Source organism: Amblyomma mixtum, chromosome 2 (assembly GCF_055824585.1).
Source record: "Amblyomma mixtum isolate Tamu chromosome 2, ASM5582458v1, whole genome shotgun sequence".
Lineage (NCBI taxonomy): Eukaryota > Metazoa > Arthropoda > Arachnida > Ixodida > Ixodidae > Amblyomma > Amblyomma mixtum.
The window spans coordinates 6,194,769-6,216,811 of NC_143013.1; the positions used below are offsets into that span (position 1 = coordinate 6,194,769).

General features: G+C 44.8%; 1 protein-coding gene and 1 pseudogene across 3 annotated transcripts in view; one reads left to right on the forward strand and one right to left on the reverse strand.

The window, feature by feature from the left end:
- Positions 1-477: 477 nt before the first annotated feature.
- Positions 478-3,324, reverse strand: LOC149358294 (uncharacterized; annotated as a pseudogene).
- A 4,775-nt stretch (positions 3,325-8,099) lies between these two features.
- The window catches only part of LOC149358295 (acylamino-acid-releasing enzyme-like), a 36,681-nt gene continuing 22,737 nt past the window's right edge, over positions 8,100-22,043 (forward strand). The window contains exons 1-6 of one of the 3 annotated variants that reach the window (XM_089570321.1): positions 8,100-8,555; positions 12,318-12,508; positions 17,762-17,994; positions 19,692-19,779; positions 20,241-20,316; positions 21,407-21,525. In XM_089570321.1, the coding sequence (XP_089426447.1) occupies positions 8,456-8,555; positions 12,318-12,508; positions 17,762-17,994; positions 19,692-19,779; positions 20,241-20,316; positions 21,407-21,525 (807 nt within the window). In that variant the 5' untranslated portion in view covers positions 8,100-8,455. Of the gene's footprint in view, positions 8,556-12,317; positions 12,509-15,842; positions 15,998-17,567; positions 17,628-17,761; positions 17,995-19,691; positions 19,780-20,240; positions 20,317-21,406; positions 21,526-22,043 lie in introns of those variants that run through there. The other 2 variants (XM_089570323.1, XM_089570322.1) reach the window with 2 other exon arrangements.

Genomic DNA, 22,043 nt, shown 5'->3' on the forward strand with positions numbered 1-22,043 from the left:
TGAGGAAAGGACCCGAACCACGCCATAAGGGAAGAGAGGAAGGTGCGAGTGAAAGTGGATGGAGGGCTCGGGAATAATTTGACCACACGGGGATCTTTAACATACACTGACATATCGTGCAGCGCACAGGTGCCTTTGCGTTTCGCCTCCATGCGTTTTGCAGCCGCGGCGGCCAGGTTCGAGCCCGGCACCTCCAGCTCAGTAGCCGAGTGTCGTAACCACTGAGCCACCGCAGTGGGCGGCCTCTCCCAAATTCTTTCCTTCCTCCATGGTTTCTGACAGCGGCTGATAGCAGCATATTACTAGAGAAGTATATATGTGCAACTGACATCGCCGAAATGTCGCATATAAACGCTGGTGCACAGCACAAACTCCATTAAGTAGAGATCGGTGCAGATGGCACAGAACCTGATAAGAAACCCAGCTCCTTTATTATTATTTGCAGTGCATGCTCGCACTGCAGCACTGTTAGGAACATCAAATTGAGCACAGCCATCCAAATCATCTAAATATTTTTTATTAGGAACCATGAAGACTGCATAGTGGCTACCTCATTATTCTTGTTGCGACCTTAGGTGGATATTAAGTCGATTTACCACACTCTCGGCAATACCTTCTAGTCACCATAGCAGTACAGCAGTACTAATCGGTCATTCCTTCTCGTACAATGGCACATGCCCACACAGGGGTAGGGTGACACCCTTACAAGGGGATCGGCCAAGAAGTGCTGTGCATAAAGAGTTCTTGTGATGAATTTTTTCCATGGACGAAAGATAAAGGATTGCTGGGGAAGAGAAAAGTAAACAGAAAGCAAGAATACCAAAAAGAAACGGGAAATGCATAACGCAGGAGATGGCCCTCTGTAAGATTCATATTCGAGGGATTAAAAATAATAATAATAATAATAATAGTAGTAATATTAAGAAAAAGAAAGGTGATAATGATAATTTAAAAAAATGTTAGCAAGGTAATCGATTAGATTCCAGTAAAAAATTTTGAATGGCGGAAAAAACAGACCTGTGTCTGTATCCAGGTATGGTGGTGCCGAACGACAATATGATCGGGCTGCTCAAACTAAGGCCAAGCTGTTGCAGTGGTTTCTCTAAAAACCGTCGTCTCATCATGGAGAAGCGTCGACAAAACAACAAGAAATGGTCTATCGATTCTTGTTCACCAGAGAATGCGCAGACGGGAGAAAGCACCAAACCAGACCTGTGCAAATAAATATTTAAGGGTGGGATCCGGCAGCGCAGCCTAGTTAGAGAGACCTCAAGCTGTCATGAATGACATGATTTCCTGCTCCACGAATATTTAAGATGCAGGAAATGATCAGATCTGAAAACTGATCAAGATATCATGCTTAGCAAAATACTTCTCCGAAACCTCGTTGCTGTGATGTACGCTGTAGCCGGGAGGATAGGTAGCACGGGGCCATTGAGGGACGCCTTTGCCAGGCTATCAGACGCTTCATTGATTGTCACACTGCTATAACCTGGTACCCATATCATATGTAAAAGGCTCAAATGTGGAGGGAGTAATGATAAGAAGGTGTTTAGGATTGGAGAATCCATAGCGGAAGCAAAGGACGAGCACAAGGAAAAGGAGTCTGTAATGACAGCCACTGCAGAGAAAGATGGGTCTAGTTTGCAAAGAGCAAGCACCATCGCCAGAGACTCCGCTTGGAAAATTGGGGTGAAATCCAGAAGGCGCACAGAAAAAGACCAATCTAGAAGCGGGCAATATATTCTCACCCCTGCCTTTTCATTACATTGGGAGGCGTCAGTAGCAATCGTGATGGTAATATGTAGGCTTTTTAAATGGTCTTCTAATAATCCATTTAAAATGCTTGGTGGTAAATGCTTACTATGCTTAAAATGTCATCATATGCAATTTTCACTGAAGACCCATTGTTTTATGTCGGAATTATGTTAGACAGGAGTACATTTAAAAGTTCAAGTAAAATTTGTACCAGTACTACCTGCGGGGTATGAAATCGAGGCCAGTGGACTCCAAAAAAAGGAGGTCGGCTGGCAACAAAAAACGGACAAGGTACGGTGGAAACTTGAGTCATATATCGTAAGGTATGTCTGAACAGTGAGAAATTCAAAATCTAGATAATAAAGGTGGAATTTGTGCTTCAAGGCAAAGCACATTGTTAGCTACAAATTTGGGGAGGCCAAGGCACAACCGTAGAGCCTCCCACTCTAAAAGAACGAGCGGGCGAATTTCGTAAGCAGCTGAACCAGAAAACAGCACAGATCCAAATTATAAAATTGGTCGGACGTACAAAACAAATTATTAAAAGTGCATCTTTCTGCATTCCAGACCGGGGATTGCTTAATCTACGCAACATGCCCACAGCACGAGCACCTTTCGCTGTAACATGGTCAATGTGAGAGCGCCATGTGAGCTTGTCGTCAGAAATGACACCCAGATATTTTAAAGGCTGGACTTGGGGAATATTTTATCGCTGGTAAGTTAGGGACAAAGAAACGGTATCTTGGATTCGGAAAACAAGGATAGCGCATTTGTTAATATTTAAGCTCAGTCGCAGGCCACACAATCAATTCTTAAGCAAATTCAGGTACGATTGCAGACACACATAAAGAGATTTAATGTCAGGTGCAGCCGAGAAAAATGCGATGTCGTCCGCATAGACGTACATGCGAATTTGGTGATGGCTGGGAATAGAGCTCAGAGGAATACTGAAGAGTATGGGCGAAAGGACTGCCCCCCAAGGAACACCTCTAGTGTGTTTATATCTTCCAGAGTTGACACCATGGAGTGTACAAAAAAACTGTCTTGTTTTCTAGAAACGCAGGTATCCAAGCAATTAAGTAGTGTGGAAACTGCAGCGTCTGCAGTCTTCGCAATGATATGATGTGTTCCACACTGTCGTAAGCATTGGCTACATCTAATGTAACCAAAGCAGCATCCATTTTTTGGCGCTGCACAAGGAGAATTCGACTCTCGAGGTCAACATGTGCATTCCATATGGAACATTTTGGACGGACACCAATTTGACAGTGGCTGAGGATATTTTCACGACCCACAAACTCTGAAACAAGTAGGAGCAAGACCCTTTCAATTAATTTAACCACATTGGATGTCAATAAAATAGGTCTAATATTTTCCAGAGAATAGCTGCCGCCATTATTTTTAGGTAAAGGAATCACTTTGGCGAGTTTCCATTCAGGAGGAATCCAAGCTGTCAGAATAATTTACTAGCTGAAATAAAGAGTTAGGAGACTCCTCAAAGAGGATCTTTATCATTTTTGACCTTACCCTATCAGGTCCATGAGCAGCTGGTGGTAACTGCATCATTATCGGGGAAAGATCTGAAAAGGTAATCTCGAGGTCATGCTTAATATGATCCACTGAGGCTACAAACACGGTGTGCAAAGGAAGTACAGATAAGAAATGCTTCTCTAATCCTTTGGCAATGGTTTCGATTGCTTCTTGCGGAGTTAGAACAGATGAGGGTAAATTTCCTGAAGCCGTTATCTTTTTCCGCGATTTTAAAAATCTGAAAAGTGCACGTCGGTTTCCTGATTTCGTTAGGAAATCGGAATTCTCAGATTCATAATCGGCTTTCGCTTGTGAAATTGTGCGTATAAAAGTAGCGGCAATAAACAATCATGCCTATTTTCTGGCACTGATTGTGGAGGAGCTCTTTCCATGCAGCCTTTCTGCGTCTGTAGTCCTGTGAACAATCTGCATTCCACCATCTAGTTGAATCACTCCCTTTTGATGTATGTACCAGAAATTCAGACTTCTTACGGCATTCCTCAATAGCCGAGCAAATATCTTTCGAATTATGTTCATCAGCAGAATTAATTGCTGATGCAAGAGTAGAGCGCAAAGTAAACTGAAACTGGTTATAATTAACATATGACCTCAACTGTGAAGATGCTGGAATTAAGCGGCAATTAACATCAAAAACCATAGGTATGTGATCACTACATGTACCACAATCAACTGTCGACCAATTCAGAATAGAAACACAATTAGGGCTGGAGAAAGTTAAATCTAACACAGATATGGTTTGAGCACAAAGAAAGGTGGCCGAACCAGATTTCATGCACGTAAGGTTGTTATCTGTAACCCAATCCCAAAGGCATTTGCCGCAGGGATGTCTTATATCCCCATGGTACATGGTGAGAATTGAAGTCGCTGGCCAATAGAACTGACTTTTGGCAATTAACTAGTAGAAGATCTAGCGGCCTGGTACCCTGCACACCACAAGGAAAATAAACATTCACTAATGAAAAGGGATAGCACCCTGGAATTACAAAGTCTAAAGCCAACAACTCACAGTCTAGAGTAGAGGACTGAAAGGCAACCTTAGCCCTGTGACAAAATTTTGAAGAAACCAGAAAGAGCAACCCCCTCCTCTTGACTGCCGATCTTGCGAAATTAGGAATAATTTTGTAAACGGAAATGTTTTTCAGGTAAAAGCCAAGTTGCTTGCAAAATAATTATAACTGGATTATTTGAGATATAAGGTAAAGTAAATCCATTGAAGATGAGATAAGTGACCGACAGTTCCATTGGAGAATTCGTAACACCCCTATGGTTATGTAATCTGGGCAGCAGCAACTGCCTGCCCCAAAATATTTTCCTTTGGCTTAGAGCCCAGCTGTTGTTTCTTTGATTTCGGCTTAGGATGTGGAGAGGACAGGTTAAACATAGGGGAGCCACTGCGTTTGAGGATTCGCGTATCTGAGTCCATCATCTCTGCATCATGTGTGATTGGGACATCATTTGAAATACCGGACCTATGAATAAGAGAATCAGGACTAATTTGTTCCCGGGTTGGAGACATTACCGACAAGGAAGGCTGAGTCAGTAACGAAGGCATTCGTGTCATGTGAGAGGTCATTACAGTTTTCATGGCCTGTGTAATCTGCGTAGCCCGAGCGTTAGAGATGCACTCTGTGACAGTGGATGCAATCCTTTCAACCATTTTAGTCATAGAGGCTTGCACAGCAGTCACTATAGCCTGAAAAATAGATGCATCTAGTGAAACTCCTAAACGGGCTGACGCACCTGCATAGCCATGCGCTTTCTTTAATTTCGGCTATTGCTTCACGCCGCGTACAGCATTTGCGGTCGATTATTTCAATAATTTGGTATTCATGAGCCCGAGAAGGGCAATCCAAGAAATTTGTTACATGAGCACCCCCACAAAGACAACACTTGTCGTTCTGTTCTGTGCATGAAGTCGATGCATGGTCACTGCCGCATTTGCAACAATGCAAGGTGGACTTGCAACCACCAGCACTATGACCATAGCGCCAGCAGTTGTTACACTGTAGTGACTTAAATGGAAGGGGATCGACAAGGAAGATTAGCAGCCATGCTTTTATTTCTGACGGGCAGGTAGTACCCGCAAAAGTGGCAATAATTGATTCAGTTTGCACCCGCACATTGTTGACCTTCCGGCTACATCGATATACAGCAACAAGCCCTGCCGCGGAGAGAAGGTCAAGGGTCTCAACTGCAGACAAGCAAGAATCGACACCACGGACTAGTCCTTTTGTGCAGGCTAGCTGGGAAGGAATGAAGCTGCTAACCAGAAGAGACCCAAAAGAAGAGCAGTTTAGAAGATCCTTTACGCAGGAGAGGTCTGGTGAATGGCACAGTGTTCCGCCGCGTCCAAACTGCCTTAGCTAAGAAATTTCCTCATAGAGGGTCGTGGCTGCCTGGACAGCAGCTCGAACAGTCCCTAAGTTGGTCATTTTGATGTTACCACCATCCTAGAGTCACTGGAGTGACTCTACACGGATGGATGGATGGATGGATAGGAGCGCCCCCTTTGAAACGGGGTGGTGGCAATTGCCACCATGCTCAGCTTTTCTTTATTTATTATTTTTTTTGTTTACTGTGTTGGCAATTCTCATTAAGATTCTCCATCAACTTTGCCTACGGTTTCCTACTATTCTAACCTTATGCCACATCTCTGCTTTTCAACCACCAATCCTCCAATCGCTTTTTGCTGACTTCCACTGCAGATTTATTTACATGACCATTGTTATCTTTAAACCCTAGGGCCTCAGAAAGAGTGACTGTGCCTGCATCGACATCCGGATGGATACCATCACATTTGATTATGAGGTGTTCAATTGTTTCCACAGATCTACCACACACTGCACATGTGTCATCTTCTTCGTTAAATTTCTTTTTGTAGCTGCGCGTTCTAAGACACCCTGATCTAGCTTCAAAAAGTAGGGCACTGCCTCTTGAGTTATCATAGAAAAATTCTTTCCTGATCTGCCTTTTCCAGAATCGATATAGTTCTACACTATGTTTCTTTTCCATTGAATTCATCCAATTTTTAACTTCCGCGTTTTTAACCTGTCGTTTAATGCTCTTTCTTTCTCCGTCCTCATGACCGGCATACTTACTGGTTAGTTTTCTAGTTCTTTTCCGCCACTGTGAGTCAACGTTCTTTCTGTATAAATATTTAAATACCTTAGCTGCCCATCTGTTATCGTCCAATTTCCTCAGGCGTTCTTCATATAGTATTTTACTCTTAGCTTCCCGTGCCTCAAACGATGCCCAGCCCATATCCCCTTGTACTGCCTCGTTTGTGGTTTTGCCGTGGGCACCTAGTGCTAATCTTCCAACAGCTCTCTGATTTACGTCTAATCTCGACTGAACTTCTGCCCTTAAGCACAGAACCGCATTGCCGAAAGTAAGTCCCGGCACCATTATTCCTTTCCAAATACCTCTTAGTACTTCATATTTGTTGTACCCCCATAATCCCATGTACCCCAACACCATCCTTGTTACCAGCGCCACAGGAATGCTGCGGACGCCTAGCTGAGCGTTGAAAAACCTCCAGAGGCGTCCGACCAGGGGAGCCGGGAGACTGCGCAGCCTTTAACTCAATTTAACGAACTGCGTGCGTTATCTACACAAGACAAAAGGCGTCAAGGCGCAGGGGGAAACAAAAACAAGATCAGCCACCCAATACTTAGCCGGAGAGAACGCCCAGAACTTGGAAGTCGTCCTGAAGAAGTTGGACGGCTACTCCATACCGCGGCGCAACGTCATTTTTGACCGGGCACGCTTCGACACGAGGTTCCAATAAGGCGCCGATATGCGGTCGCAGAGAGCAATACGATGGTAAAGCCGTTGGGTTGAAAGAAAAGTACCTTGCAGGCGGGCGCCACTAGAAGGCATTCGCGTTGCATTTGAGACCAACAAGATTGCTTTCTGCACAGGAAGATTAATTTGCGGATCGCTGACAACATATGTACACCCCGCCAATTTTTTAACGGTACCACGCGAGCATCAACCGTTCGCTTGATCAGCACCCTATGACGGAACGAATCGGCAAACTCGCCGAGAGTTGCCTCATGCGCACAATGCCCAGGCCGCGGCTGCCGCGGTGGCCGTCGTCTGCCGGGCTGTTCCTAGAGCTGCGCGCTGTCCCCGAACCTCCCAATCGCACTACCTCATTTTTTATCTCTCGCTTATCAAAATCATGGGCCACAGTCATATCCGCATACAACTGCAAACAAAACAAGAGTAAACGAAAGACTGATCGCAAGGTTCTCTCGGGAAACGCCGAGTCAGCGCCAGTCCTGTTGGTTGTCTCTTGTGTCTCCGTTTTTTGCGCTTCCTTAAGATGAACCACCGACTAGCCCATACAAAAATTTTGAACGCTGAGTAAAGCTGTTTGCAGCTGGGTGGCACGTGGCTTCTGCTGAATAACGGCGGCGCGTATGCCAGCATTCATAGAGGAGTTTTTTTTTCCTCCATGCCAGCATTACGGTCGAAGGAAAGGGTCGGGGTTGCGCGCAGCTCCTGGAACAGCCTAGCAGACGACGGCCACCGTGACCTGTGGTCTTCGTGCGCATGCGGCAACTCTCGGCGAGTTTGCCGATTCGTTCTGTCGTAGGGCGCTGATCAAGCGAACCGTCGATGCTCGCGTGATACCTTTAAAAAACTGGAAGGGTGTACAATGGCTTTTGCCTTCACTGCTTTAGACAGTTTCTGTATAAGAACGTTGGTTCCACCCACCAGGCGTTGCCTTTTTGCGACAGCAGCGCCCTTCGCGGCTCTTTTTGCACTACTGGTCGCATACCTACCGACTTGTATTTCGTACGCTGGGGAATGCGCCAACGCTACCAACGCCGCCAACGTTTTTTTTGTCTCACTGCAAAGAAATATTGAACGAGTGATTCCTCGGTAAAGCAGGCACAACTTGTCGCTGAACACTTTAAAACTGAGCAAGCTTTGGATAAGTAAGGCGCTCACGGCTAGTTACGAAACTAGTGGCAAAAGAAAGAAAAGCCCGCCTGCTACGCGCCCGACGACGCTATTTACCCAAGCAACAAGGCTTCTGAAAGCTGCTTCGTTCCCAAGTCGTCGCGATTTTGTAAAAAAGTGCATTCTACCTGAGCCAACAGACACTCTGAGTGCTTGCACTGGCGACGCGTCGACAATGAACGACAGACCAGAAGCCGATAAATGGGTAATGAAACAAAGCCCGAAGTACAAACAGCGGTACCGCAAGGAGTGGGAAGAATGTCCAGCCTTCCGGGGTAAGCTCGCCGTGTTCTCTTCTTTGAAGGCTAGTTGCAGACAGCGCACGCTTTCGAAAGGCGCCTCGCATCACTCTCGCACACCTTTGCTCGGGAATCCGCTACATTTGGCGACGTGCGGCACCGAAAAAATCGGTTTGCAGGCGCCGTCCATTTCCCCGTCATGTATAGCGGATTCACAGCTCTGCCCTTCACCGCGTGGGTAGGCCCATTCGCGCGGTCGCAGAGTTGGAAGTGCACTTCGGTATCGCGTTAGCACGCTGTGCCCGTGTCGACTTGGTTTTCAGAAAAGAGGTAGTAGTCTGCAACAATTACAGTTGCAGTTAAGCCTTTCTGTCTCTGCGAGCCGATCCGTCGGTGAATAATAAAGCAAGCGCTGTGTTCGCATGGTTTTGTTGCTTGGTTAGGCGCTCATCTCGTGTTATTGCTGCACTTTAAGTGGCCCGACCGCCGTGTGATGCGGCCGTTTATTTCTTGCTATGACATGAAAGCAGAAGGCGGGATAATAAGTCTTAATAATAAGTCTAAATAAGTCTAAATTTTCGGTCGGTGTTCAAGACCAGCGTACGACTGCTTGACTGTCGGTGCCACCGAGAATGACCGCGCAAGGCGTTATCACAAGGCGCTCTTTGTTTCTTTTTAGATGAGTTTTAATTGCTTTCCTTTCCTGCTAGCGAACAAGAGCGCAGATTTCTCGATAGATGCATAACGACTGTCGCCAACATATGTGCTGCGGGCAAATGGGCGCGTGCTTTAGACTTCGCGCATGTTCAGTTCATAATTTTCGGTTCTTCACTCCATTTTCACGTGACCAAACTCGTAAGCATTTAGCTCGCTGAAGCGTTGGCGAAGCTATCGCCCGGGCTTCTCGCCACACGACGCACACAAATTTAGCACGCAGAAATTTGAGGACAGAGCATGATGTTTGTACTCTGCTTAAGCAGGCGTTCGTTTTCCAGGTGTTTTATGCAGAATATAGTTACTTGAGGAACTGAACAACACTTTGTCAGTCACATGTGAAACTGTTGGCTAAAAAGACTTGTTTAGCTTTTCCTGATAAATACAATGAGATGTACAAGCAACATAAAATTACTAAAAAACTGATGTTAGTTGAGAGGAAACAGAATGCACTGGCCAGCAGTGAGAACGGTTTGGTTTGGTTTATGGAGGATTACATCCCAAATTGACTCGGTCTATGAGGGTATGTCATTAAGCGTAGAAAGCTGCGCTAGTTGGTTGCTAGTACTATTGTGAAAGTTCCAGCGGCTAAAACGACACAGACGAAGGTAGACGAGACATTTGAAGTCCGGCGTTCGTCCTGTCTCGTCTACTTTCGTCCGTGTCGTTTTAGCCGCTGGAATGTCTCATAATAGTCTGAAGGATATCGTACTGAAGGGCTCCGGAAATTTCAACCACCTGGGGTTCTTTAACGTGCACTGACATCGCACAGTACACAGGCCTCTAGAATTTTGCCTCCATTGAAATTCGACCAGCGCGGCCAGGATGGATCCCGTGTCTTTTAGGTCAGCAGCCAAGCACCATAACCACTGAGCTACCGCGGTGGCGCAATGAAAAATGGGCATGGCCAATCCTTTCCTGCGTGTATCATTTTTTCTCCATGAAAACTTTTTGGCTACTTCTGCGTATGACATGTATGAAAGTGTAGTGCAAGCTTAATCCACTCATACTGAGCTGTACTTCAGTTCTAGAAACCAAGTTCATAGCAGTGCTCATTGTACTGCATTACATAGAGTAATGCAGTAATTTCACTTCCAAAGTGAAATATCTGTTGGGTTGAGTAATGGCAGTGCAAGTGTTAAAGCAGTTTGGTAGTTTTAACGCGAGCGTTAAGGAGCTCGTGTTGCAGAAAATCCGGCGGCATCAACCGTGAGCGAAAAATACACGAAAAATCCCCAGAGAAGCAACCTACGTGGCAGGTGGGCAACCTAGTTCACAAAACCTTGTGACGTCGCTACAACCTGCTCACCGGACTGCGAGCAAACTGCGTACTCTGGCAGGTGACAGTTAAATTAATGATTGATAGTTAGAGGTTGCTCGGCAAGAGCAATCTGGGTCGCACAAACCCCACCAATGGCAGCGCCTGCCGTTGCAGGGCAGTGACGCATCGCTGCACCACTGCACCAGGAAGGCTATGAAGACTCCCAGCAATCTATGAATGTCAAGTAGAGCGGGACAAATTCTGCACATGTGGCATACCACTCCAGCACAAGTAGCCAGAAAACAGTTCTCAGTAGCGGCATACTGCAACATTTACGTGTGGCATCAAATACTATCTTTCAGCTTCTTGAAATAAAATTCCTTTTGCATGCCTGCAGTGTCAAGCATGTAACAGCACCACTCATTTCATCATGCATATAGTTGCATGGAACTTTTCCTCCCGTATTCATGCCTTCTCACCCAATGTTGTGCAGTGTCACTTCCTGAGTGAATTTGAAAGAATTAGCACAAGTATATCTGCGCAAGTTTGCTGTTACATATGACTGGCTGTAAGGCTCACAGATATTTTACGCAAATAGTTCAGCCTCCCAAACTGAGGGTCACAGGAAGCAGTCCCCCAGTTTTTCTCTAAGAAGGAGGGAGCAATCAGTTCCAGTGTACCCCTCTAATGAAGAATCTCTCCCACTCAAAATAGACTTGAGGAATTGCTGAAATGCTGCAAGTTACTCAGTTTCTGCCGGAAGACTGTGATGTACATGCAGTCGACTCTTATTCATTTCAACTTGAAGAAGACCAAAAATTTGGGGCGCCTTTTTAATACAAGGATATGTTGGTGGGACCATGGTTTCAGCTCAAATAAACCGTAAGTTACAGTTTAGCGATTTCAAATTAACGGGACTTCATTGTATAAACCCACTTCTCGTCTCTCATGCTGCAAAGCAAATTCTCAAATAAATGAAAAAATTGTAGGGGACACTTAAGCGCCGCCTTAAGGGTGTGACGCTATGTGACATAGGCATAAGCTTATCTTGAAATGAAACTTTATTTTGGGCAGCTGTAGTGCATTTTGTACTTATGTCAGATAGCAGGAAGGCAGAGCTTTAAACTCCATGTTGCAACCAGTACGCTCGAAATTATTCCTGCATGATATCATATACCATGGCACACAGCAGCATACCTGATATATGCATTCAAACGGTAGTTTCACAGCTACAGAGCTTTGACTGAGCCTTTCTTGAAAGAAGTGAATTTTCCATGGTGCTTTGTTGCCACTGAATTCTTTTTTCTCTTCGACAAACCACATCTACTCGCTTATTCTTCTTCATTACTTTCTTCCTACATGTGCATAATTTTCTTTTTATTACTGCCTCACCTTTAATCGCAGCATTACTTTTATGTTCTCAAGATCAGTACGTGTTTGCTGTTTGAAAATTGAAAATCTTGATTTCTGCATAGCTGTGGTATCTATTTGCATCTATTCTGTGTCTTCAATATAGTCTTGAGACATGCATTACACTGAGAAGCAAGTGGAAGTCTGCTCCCCATAACTAATATTCACAGAAACGCAAATATTACATGAGACCTGAATATGAGAGGCAATATGGTGATAGCAAGCAAAGTTAGTCCATGTTTACTACACCCAAAGGTATCCGTGGGAACACTTGTTTCTGCCACACTTCTTGCTTAACAACTTGCTGTGTCCTAAAGAAGTGCTGTGGGGCTGCCTCCTGCAGAGGGAGACTTCCTCGGTACCATGCTCGGTAAAATGCTTGTGCCTTGCTTGCTGGCTGCCTTGCTTAACAGGCTGGCTGGCACCCGTGGCAGAGAATGCCTGCATAGCGTTCTGCAAGAACTGCAAGATCACCTTCACTGCCAAGCTCAGCGACATCAGGTCCCACTCGACGTCGCGCAAGCACCAGAAAGCCATGCAGGGGCAGCTGCCACGCAAGCGCATGTCCACCATCCTCAGGCTTCAGGGCATCGAGTCACTTGACGTAAGTTCCCTCTTCCTCCTGTGCTTTTTGAGGCTGGCATATGAGCAGTCATTGCCAGAAATGCTGGTCTCTCACTAAGAGTAAGTTTAAGCACAAACTTCTGTCTCACAGTCAGCGGCCTAGTGCTGAAATTGCGCAGAGTTAACTGTCATATCTGATGCCCTAGACATGCTCTCCCATACCTGTGTTTCTCTTGGTTTTACTGTCTAGCATGTGGCCTCTCTACTGTGGCAACAGCTGGTTTGATTGGATGTGAATTGTATACTTTTGACTTGAGAGAAACACATGTGCTGCATTTAGTATTAACTATAAGGCCCTTAAATGCTTTTCTTCTCCTCCCATGTTGGTGAACTCACCAGCTGTGCGGCATCTACCAGCAGTATACTGTGTCGCTTCTTTCTGCCGCATACAGTTGTCAATTGGGAATGCCTTCCCAAGGTTTTTTGGTCTTGCTTTTGGTTTAGAGGAAAGGAAATGATGTAGTAACTGTCTCACATATCTCGCTGGACATCTGAAGCGGGTTAAGGGAAGGCATAAAAGAGGGAGTGAAAGAATAAAGGAAGAAGGAGGTCACTGGTGTCTACGCTGGATGCTTGTTCAGAACCACATCTAACTACTTATTTTGGTGTTCCCAATTAATCCTGCTGCAGCAAGTGCAGTTATATTGATCCGCATATGTGATCTTTATCCTAGTTTGAACAAATAGCTTTCGTTGCACTTCCTTCTCTACTTTACAGTTTTGTTCACTCTGTACTCTGCTTCCCTCCGTAATGTCCGACCTCTTATCTGGATGTATTACAAACAAATTACATGGATAAAGCCCGTTCTACATTACTTCCTTATCTTGTCAGCAAAACTGCAACAGCAGCAGGTTGCTGTGGCCAGCTCAAGGCACATTGCATGCCCAGAACTAGTCACTACGGAAGGTGACATAACATTCTTGCACCAAATGCAAATGAAAGCTGTTATCCACGCTAAGTGCAAAACGTCACCCTCTGCAGTGTTGAAGGTTAGTTAGGCCGTATACTGATGGTCGTCTGAGTCGCACACTTCTGCCATGTAACGCCATGTTCACAGCATGAAAAATATCACATGTCATGAAATGCTGCTCATTGCTTGCTTAGCAATATTAAAAACAAATTTTCATGACAACAGCTTCCAACACCCCATTTTTATGATATTGGGGCTACTGTGTATATTTGTGCTTCCTGCTGTGGCACGAGGTTGGTTTTAATGGTTTTAAACACTCCAGTATTATTGTTCAATTTTGTGCATGACACAGCCTCGCAGGATTTGACTTTCATGTTTAGTCAAAGGTGTGTTTAGCACCAATCCTGGAAACTATCAGAGGCTGCATCCATAAATTGCATAGCCCTCACACATGTGTGACATTTCTGGGGAACCTAATTCTCACTTGTAAATTTTTACCAAAGGAAGTGTGGAAGCAGCAAAGCATTCCAAAAACCATGCCTCAATCTGTTAGTCATCTGACTGGGCAGACACTGCTTCCCATCTGCAGCACTTGTATTTTTTAATGTTCAGTAAGCAGTGTGCGTAACTTGTTGGGAATGTTTTCCATATTCCACTGAAATTGAGTGAGCGAATTTGCCCCTTTGCACAGTCTGTCGACTGCCCAAGCATTCGCCGGTGTCGTAAATCACAGTAGCGCCTAGTGCTCGCAAACCGTAGACTTGCATGCTTTCAGGATAAGGCTTTTTCACGGTTCTTGGCGTCCCATTGCCCACTGCGGCGGCTGTGTGCGCTTGCTTGTTCAACTCTTGTTGCTCTTTGGCGACTTCCAAGATCTGCTCACGGTCTTGTGCTATGTCATCGAAAGTAACGGTTCAGCCGCGAATGAGCACGTTTCTTCAACACGCCTCACGACCCCGCGGGTCACTGAAGGCCTCTGGGGCACGCTGGAGTGAAGGGCTCTGGATTAAAGTCGATCAAACGCGGCTCTTTAACGTGCACCGAAACCTCGGCACTTTTACATTTTGCTTGTACAGAAACGCGGCCGCCGCGGCCGGCGTCGAACCTGCGCTAACTCGTGCTCACCAGCCAACCTACAGTTAGCGGTTTGTCTTGTGCAGTTTACAAGGCCTCCTGCCTGACGATATTAAACGCGGCCCCTTCAAAAACGATGCGTTCTTGCAAGGTGTCGAAGCTACAGTTCCTGGTGCCCGCATCTGTTCGTGCTACGTCGAGGACCACTTTGTTCCTTTGCATCCGCGATTTCCGCAGCACTGTGACCATTTTTCGACGGTGCTTTACGAAGGTTAAAATGACGTCCTGACGGAACTACGCTAGTGCAATGGGAAACGTAGTATGTAGTACACTTACGCTACATATGCTTGTGAATGGTGTGTCCCGATCGAGCGTCACCTGGCCGGTTTATCGCAGGCTTGGAAGCGCCGTAGCGCCGGTCAATCGGAAACTGGTTAAACTGGTAAAATAGGACAAACCACTCTCTGTGCCGCCAGCCGCTCGCGAATTTCAGGCATATGTGCGGCGTTTTCAAGAACGGCTGATGAGCCACCGCGGTCTTCAACCAGACGTGTTTGGCGCGGTGTCTGTTAAAATCAAAACGCGGTTACGCGGCTTTGTCGAGCTTGTCCGAGACGAAATTTAAATCGCTTTGAGAAGCGCATCACTTCTCGCTGGACACCCCACCCGCCTAACCTGCCTCAATCGCGCATGGAGAGAAGCGAGGATGGTGGGAGGTGAAAGAAGAAAGTGGGGGTGGTGTGGTGGAGGGCTCCTGAGAATTTCGACCACTCGGGGATCTTTAAATGTGCACTGAGCGAAACTTCGAGTCGAGTGAGTTAAATTCTTCTGCAGTGAGAGGTCGAGTAGTGAGACTGGCAAGTACCGCGTCTGAGCATAGAAAACCAACCTCGAAAAACCAACGTACCGTCAGGTGCCGCCACTGTACGAAATTTGAGCGCTACAGCGCTACGGCACTACAGTGCTAGTGTTTTAAATTCCTTTTTTTTTTTTGTGTGATAAGCATGCTCACACGCTTGCAGATTAGTTTGGGATTGCTTATCTGTAGCCCACGTAGCTGTTTTTCTTTTGTCCTTGCGATTACCGCAGTTTCATTTCCTGGCAGCGCATGGTCGACAGGTTACTGACACAGGCAGCTGCAGTTGCAGCCTGACTTATTTCCGTGCTGTCTGAAGTGCTATTGGCCAATGCACAGTTTGTGGTGGCAGCCGTACTAAAAAAAAATGAAGTACGCAATACAAAAGCAGTGGAAAATATCGTAATTATCTTCCTTACTGTGCCGCCATCTTTGGAAGGCACGTGCAACTGTGACCGCTTCTAGCGTTGCAGACGCCCCGACCGGCGTCGCGGCTCCGGCGTTGCGCTGTTATCTTTTGCGTTCCTTGTCACGCGCCTTTTACAGTAGGCTAAAAAGGGACACTGAAAGCATTGCAGCACCGCAGCCGAGCCGACCTAGCAATGACCAAGAAATCTGGTGCAGTGGACGTGGGTGAAAAATGTTTTGACATATTGCAAGTTGTTAACAAATGTTGGTGTTATTAATAAGCCTTCAATTTAACTTAATGTTTTAATGCATGATGCCAGAGTTATCTTTGCCCATTGGTCTTGCTCAGTTTTATCTACTCTGTCTGAAAAAATTGTTTTTGTACATGTAAAGATTTTTATGACACAAAAAGAATAAATTCACTTCATCTCTGAATGCATTTAGCTGCTTCATGTGTTGGTGAAATCTTTGTTATTGGTGATTAAACTTGCTGTCATGCAGTTTGTCTAGAATTGCTTCAAAAGTTCAAAGTTTTGTTTTATTAGCCACAGTTTAACCGAGCGTCCATGAATGCTTTTAAAGTACTCCTTTGTAGCAAAATAATACACAGTAACTTTACAGGCTTTCTGTTAGCCTTTAATTTCTGCATGCAGGATACAGACTGCAGTAGCATTGGTAATAGCAACACGCCATGTGGCAACTGGCCTGCAGATTTGCTGCCTTTTTTCTTTCAGCATCCCATTTGCGTGTAGATTCTGCATTTGTGATTTCTTTGTTTTATTTGCTAATGGGTAAAAAAAAAAAAGGCAACTGCTTTGTGTTTACTTTAGTTTTTGTATATTTTCGCTTTTTTGGCTTGAACATCCTGTACTACATGCTAAACACGTGCCTGATGGCTGACAAGAGTGCATCTGTGTCAAGTTGCTGGAATACAGGAATGGGCTCGGGAACCTCTCCTAGCAACTGTGCTATGTTTTGCATGTTTTTCTTACCCTGAACACAACTGGCCTCATACTCTGTCTTGATTATGATGAGTGCTTTGTTTGTTGTGAAAATGAAAAAAAGCATTTCGCGATTTTTTTTTTTTTTTCAAGTGAGAAAGCTACTGATAATTAAGGACTTAGTTTTTCAGATCTTGTTTTGCGCAAGTGTAAAGAAATACAAGTACAAACTGCACACCAAACCAATTTCAGAAGAGTAGGCTGTGATGACTGCTATCTCCTTTCTTCCTATGAGCTTCACCACTGTCGGCTAGCAGCATTGTTGCAAAACATGCTATTCTGGAGCAGGTGAACATATCAAACATTATGATTTTTATTTTGGTTCCAATGGGTACCTGAGGCATTCTCTGGATATCACATTATGTAAACAAAGGGCGGGCCCAGTTTGCATCACAGGAGTCTCGTTTAACTGGACACCAAAAGGCAAATAGAAGTAGGCCTAGGTTCATTATTGCATTGTGATGATAAAGGGTTTCTAGCTTTTATAAGCTAGAAAAGGCCAAAAAGAAGTATCACCACCACAGGCTGTTTTCATAACTAAAGTGCGATGACATTAAGTACCTGTTTTGTGTGATGATCTCTGAGGCCACACTGCACCACCGTTCAACACACTAGCAATCACGGAGTTCACAATTATATTGCCAACATCGTCGGCATCACTAGTTTGAATAGAGTGACAAGAAGAAATGCTCCATTATCAATTCAAAATTTCTGGATATAAATACATTTTTTGCTTCTCAACAAATGTCATCTGACCTACAGAAAGCCAAACTGAGCCAAACAATGAAATTTGCAAAAAATAAAAATGGATGGCATCGCCTTCAGTATACCTTTAAAGTTGCATGCATTGGTAAGCGATGTTGAGTGTTCGCGGGTTTCGTGCATGTCTTGCTAGCTGCCAGATTTTGGCGTCCAGTGATAGCTGGACTTTGCAGCTCTTTTGCAACCATTGTGACTATCGATGTCCCCCCTCCTCTTGCACAGGTGAGCAACATAGTGAGCCTGTACCGGGAGATAGCGCGAGTGCCAGAGGCACGGGATGCCTTCCTCCACCTGAGCCACGATGGGCAGTCACTGACCCTGCACACCCTGTGGGAGGTGCGTGATGTGGAGCAGGGGGAGCAGGCCCTCTTCTCACGGCACCACCTGGGCACGCTGGACGCTCAGGACCGGCTCAGTTTCCAGGCCGTTGGGCACCCACAGGACTGCTCAGCCGAGTGAGTTCTCTTCCACCTCAGTTCTTCTCCCATCTGCAGTCTCTCGGTATTCTTGACTGCATGATCGCTGTGACTCCAGTTATGTCCACTGTCGGCCGAAGCCTCTCCCTGTCGCTCTCTATCAGCCTTGTATACCACGCATATTAACTAACTTGCCCAGCTTTCTGCTCTATCAGCCTTGTCCTGTGTCAATTACAGCCACCCTATCCCTGGTAACTTCCTAACTTCATCTGCCCACCTGACATTCTTCTGATTCCAGCCGCTCACAGCTGCATATAACTTACTTTGGAATACACTCCGCTACCGTAAGGTGTTATCGATTAGCTGTATTCCACCTCACATGTGCTGCTCATGTCCATTTCCTCTTGTTAATTGCAGCTAAGATATTAACTCATATTGTTCTCTCCCACGCTGCTCTCTTCCTGCCTGGTACCCATGTCATTTTTCTTTCTATAGCTCACTGGGCTGTCCTCAGTTTGACTTAGTCTTCTTCCGAGCCTCAATGTTTCGACCCCAGCTAAAGCACACGCTGATTTGGGCCCCATATTTTCCCCTTATTGCTGCATCGTCTGGGGTCACTTCGTTGAAAATGGATGCACGGTGGCCATTTATCATGGCGCACAATTTTCCCAAAGCGATAACGTTTTACTTCCTAAGGTTAGAGCTAATTCTCTGAAATTTACAGTAGATCTTAGAATCTTCACATTCTGGAAGCACTTTCTGGTGTGAAAACTTGCTTGTCATCATTTCTAATATATTTAAAACCACCAGTACTAGTACAGATACAGGTAGAAGTGAAGATGTATTGCCTTAAAAACTAAGGAGTCTTTCAAATCTTAACAAATATTGCTTCTCTTGCCAATGGCTGTGTCTTGTTGAGGTACAGTTCATATCAGATATGATTATGACCTGTAATGCTTTATTTCATGTGTGCATACTTGCGTCACTTTTTTCCCTGCGTGTTTTGGCTGTGCTGTTTTTAGTTTTTTCACAAAAAGGCACCCTGGCAGTTTTAAACTCCAAGACGTTCTTTTGTGTTTTTGCTTTCAATAGACCCTGTACAAATATCGTGATATGTTTGTTGCAAGATAGAGGCTACAGATATCACTGTGGTCTGCAGTGACACCACATTGGTAGTATGTAATTGTTCCAGTCAACATGGGTCAAGCACCTTTTATTATTTTTGTCATTGGAACAAGGTTAATAAACATTATGAACACCTTGTCACCACTGTCATGAAGCAATAATGGGCAAGAAAGTTGTCTGTATTTTGTAGTTAGTAATGCACTAGATGGTCTACCAAAAGAAACTTTCTAACATATTTTTCGACTGTTGCTGCTGCTGTCTTTATTACGCTGCAATAATTTTACACTTGCAGTGTTGATAATAAAGAACAAGGCTTGTGATATTGTATTACTGGTGATAGTACAAGTGAAGCTAATCCTGGCTAAAGCATATGAAGTGACATAGCCAGTAGATGTAAGTTTGGTGCTTGAAATACTACTCTAGAAATAAGGCTTATTTTTTCTCACTTTTTTTTTTTTTTTTGAAATTTAGTGAGCCAAGCTTCAGTACACATTGTATCTATAGTCGAATAGGCAAGAAATTTTAAGTGTGCGTTCTTGGTGTGTCGTAAAGAGCATTTGTCCTGGAATGTGTTCATGCAGCATCTTTATGCCTCACTTTTGCTACTGCAGAGTTCTGACTGCATTCTCTCACTCTGGAGCCTACAAGGCAGTCTTGAGGAAAGTCACCAAGAATGGAGAAACCAAACAGATGATGGAGGTTTGTCTATGATGCTCCATTATTATGATCTTTTTTTTTTTTATGCAGGGACGATTTCTGTGTTCAGTGACGTTATGAGAAAGTGAAAATTCAACATGGTTCCTTTAAACACCTAAAAGTGTGGCCCTGCTGCATATTTGCTCCGCAGTTTTTACTGTTTCCTTGTTTGGCACAAATAACAGTTATGATGGCAAGGTCGAGTCAAAATAATGTGCAGGCCGCCCTGTACACAATTGACTGAGGTATTTCCAAGATTTCTTTATTTTTGAACATCAGGGAATTGTTCTGTTTAAATGATTTGGAGAGCGCAAGTCCTTTTTGAAATAGAAAAGTAACATTTAGATTTGTCGTCTCATTACCTGCTTATCTTTTCTGCCCTTCGAATTTTTGCTGTTTCATAGCAGCCACTTTCTTGGATCATTAGTTCTGTTTACGCAGTGTCTTTGTTCTGTTTTGCTCAGTTCTGGGACCAGAATATGAGGTTAGACTCTGTTGACCTGGAAGCTGTGGGTGCTCATGGCAAGGTGCACAAAAGTGGTAAGTGCCACTGCCAGTTGGTTCCTCTGCCAGTAACAAGTGCACACTAGTGAGACTGTGGCAGACCAATTAGAAACCTCTTATTACGAGCAGGTCTTTCTTTTGTCGTAGTGCATGTTCATGTCACACAGTCATTCTAGGCTTTAGCTTTCGCATTAGAGAAAACGTGTTCGAAACTTGTTCGTAACACTGCCACAGTAAATGTTTTTGCTTTGGATACATGTTATCTGAAAGTAATTCTACTTGCTTTCGATCCTGAAATGCATGGCCTGTGCTTTAGAATATGTTCGTATGTGCGTAAAGCCAAAGCTTTGTTAGCAAACCAACATAGTAATCATCAGTGCGCACAAACTTTGGCAAGAGCAGTCTTTCTATACTATTAGGTGCGCAGTAAGCATCGGTTCCTTGAAATTTCATCCCTGAGCAGCAAAAAAGGAGCCAGGATGTACAGGTGCCCACAAGAGTTTGCAGAACAAGAAAAAAATGAAAATCCTTTATTGTTTGGTTTGGTTTAAGGGGTTTAACGTCCCAAAGCGACTAAGGCTATGAGAGACGCCGTAGTGGAGGGCTCTGGAAATTTCGACCACCTGGGGTTCTTTAACATGCACTGACATCGCACAGTACACGGGCCTCTAGAATTTCTCCTCCAAAGAAATTCAACCGCCGTGATCGGGATCGAACCCGCGTCTTTTGGGTCAGCAGCCGAGCACCATAACCACTGAGCCACCGCGGCGGTGTAGAAGCTTTGTTATGCTGCCAGGAGTTTCCCTGCATGGCCAGTACCCCGCAACTTTTACTGTCAGGCCCAGCCTTCAGGCAACGAAGGAATCCAGCTTATTGGTGGCTTCCACGTTCCAAAAAATTTCTGCGGTAACCTGTATTTTTGTGGATGAACCTAGCGACTCTGAGGTCGCACCACTCGTCTTGCATAGATAGTGGGTGCTGCAACTCTGGTGGCCTTGAGATGAAATTTGCAAAGCCCTTTCAGCTGACACATCGCATATGCTTTCAAGTCCTTGCTGCTTGTGCATTGCTGGTTGTGCTTATGCCTGATGATGATGATGGGCCTTAATGACTGCCGCGAATGCAGGCACCTTCAGCTGCTTCTCGTGGTCCAACAGCGAGAACCAGGTGCTCTACGTTGCCGAGAGGAAGCAGCCCAAACGAGCTCCCTACTTCAGCCGCATGGAGAAGGAAGATGTTGAAAAGGTGCATTTTTCCCTCCATGTTGGTTCTGACTTTTGCACCTGGAGGAGTGTGTCTGTGTGGCAGTCACTTTGATGGCATTTTTAGCTGGAGTTGACGACCAACACAGTGCACAGTGTTCTTGCAAACAAAGAGGCAATGAATGGTGTAATGTTTGGCATCAAAAATAATGCAGTAGTTTTGCTTGGAAAGCCTGTAATTTCTGCAGTTAATCAATTGTAGGTAGCTTGAAGAAATATCATTAGGCCTTCTTAACTCTTTCCTGTCCGCGGGGAAAATGGTGGTTTTCAGGTCATATCATAAATATTTTTTTTTCTTTAACAAAACTTGCTGGGTACAGGAGTGTATGGTACCGAATTGTAGAGGAGGAAATTCTCTTCACATTGTTATTAGTCACAGTCAACATGTTTATTGAGTAAGAGATGAAAAAAAAAATTATCAGAAAGAAAACTGTACTTACGAAGAAAAAACACACAAAAACATCAAAGTTTCGTCACAAAAATAAAACATAAAAAAATTTC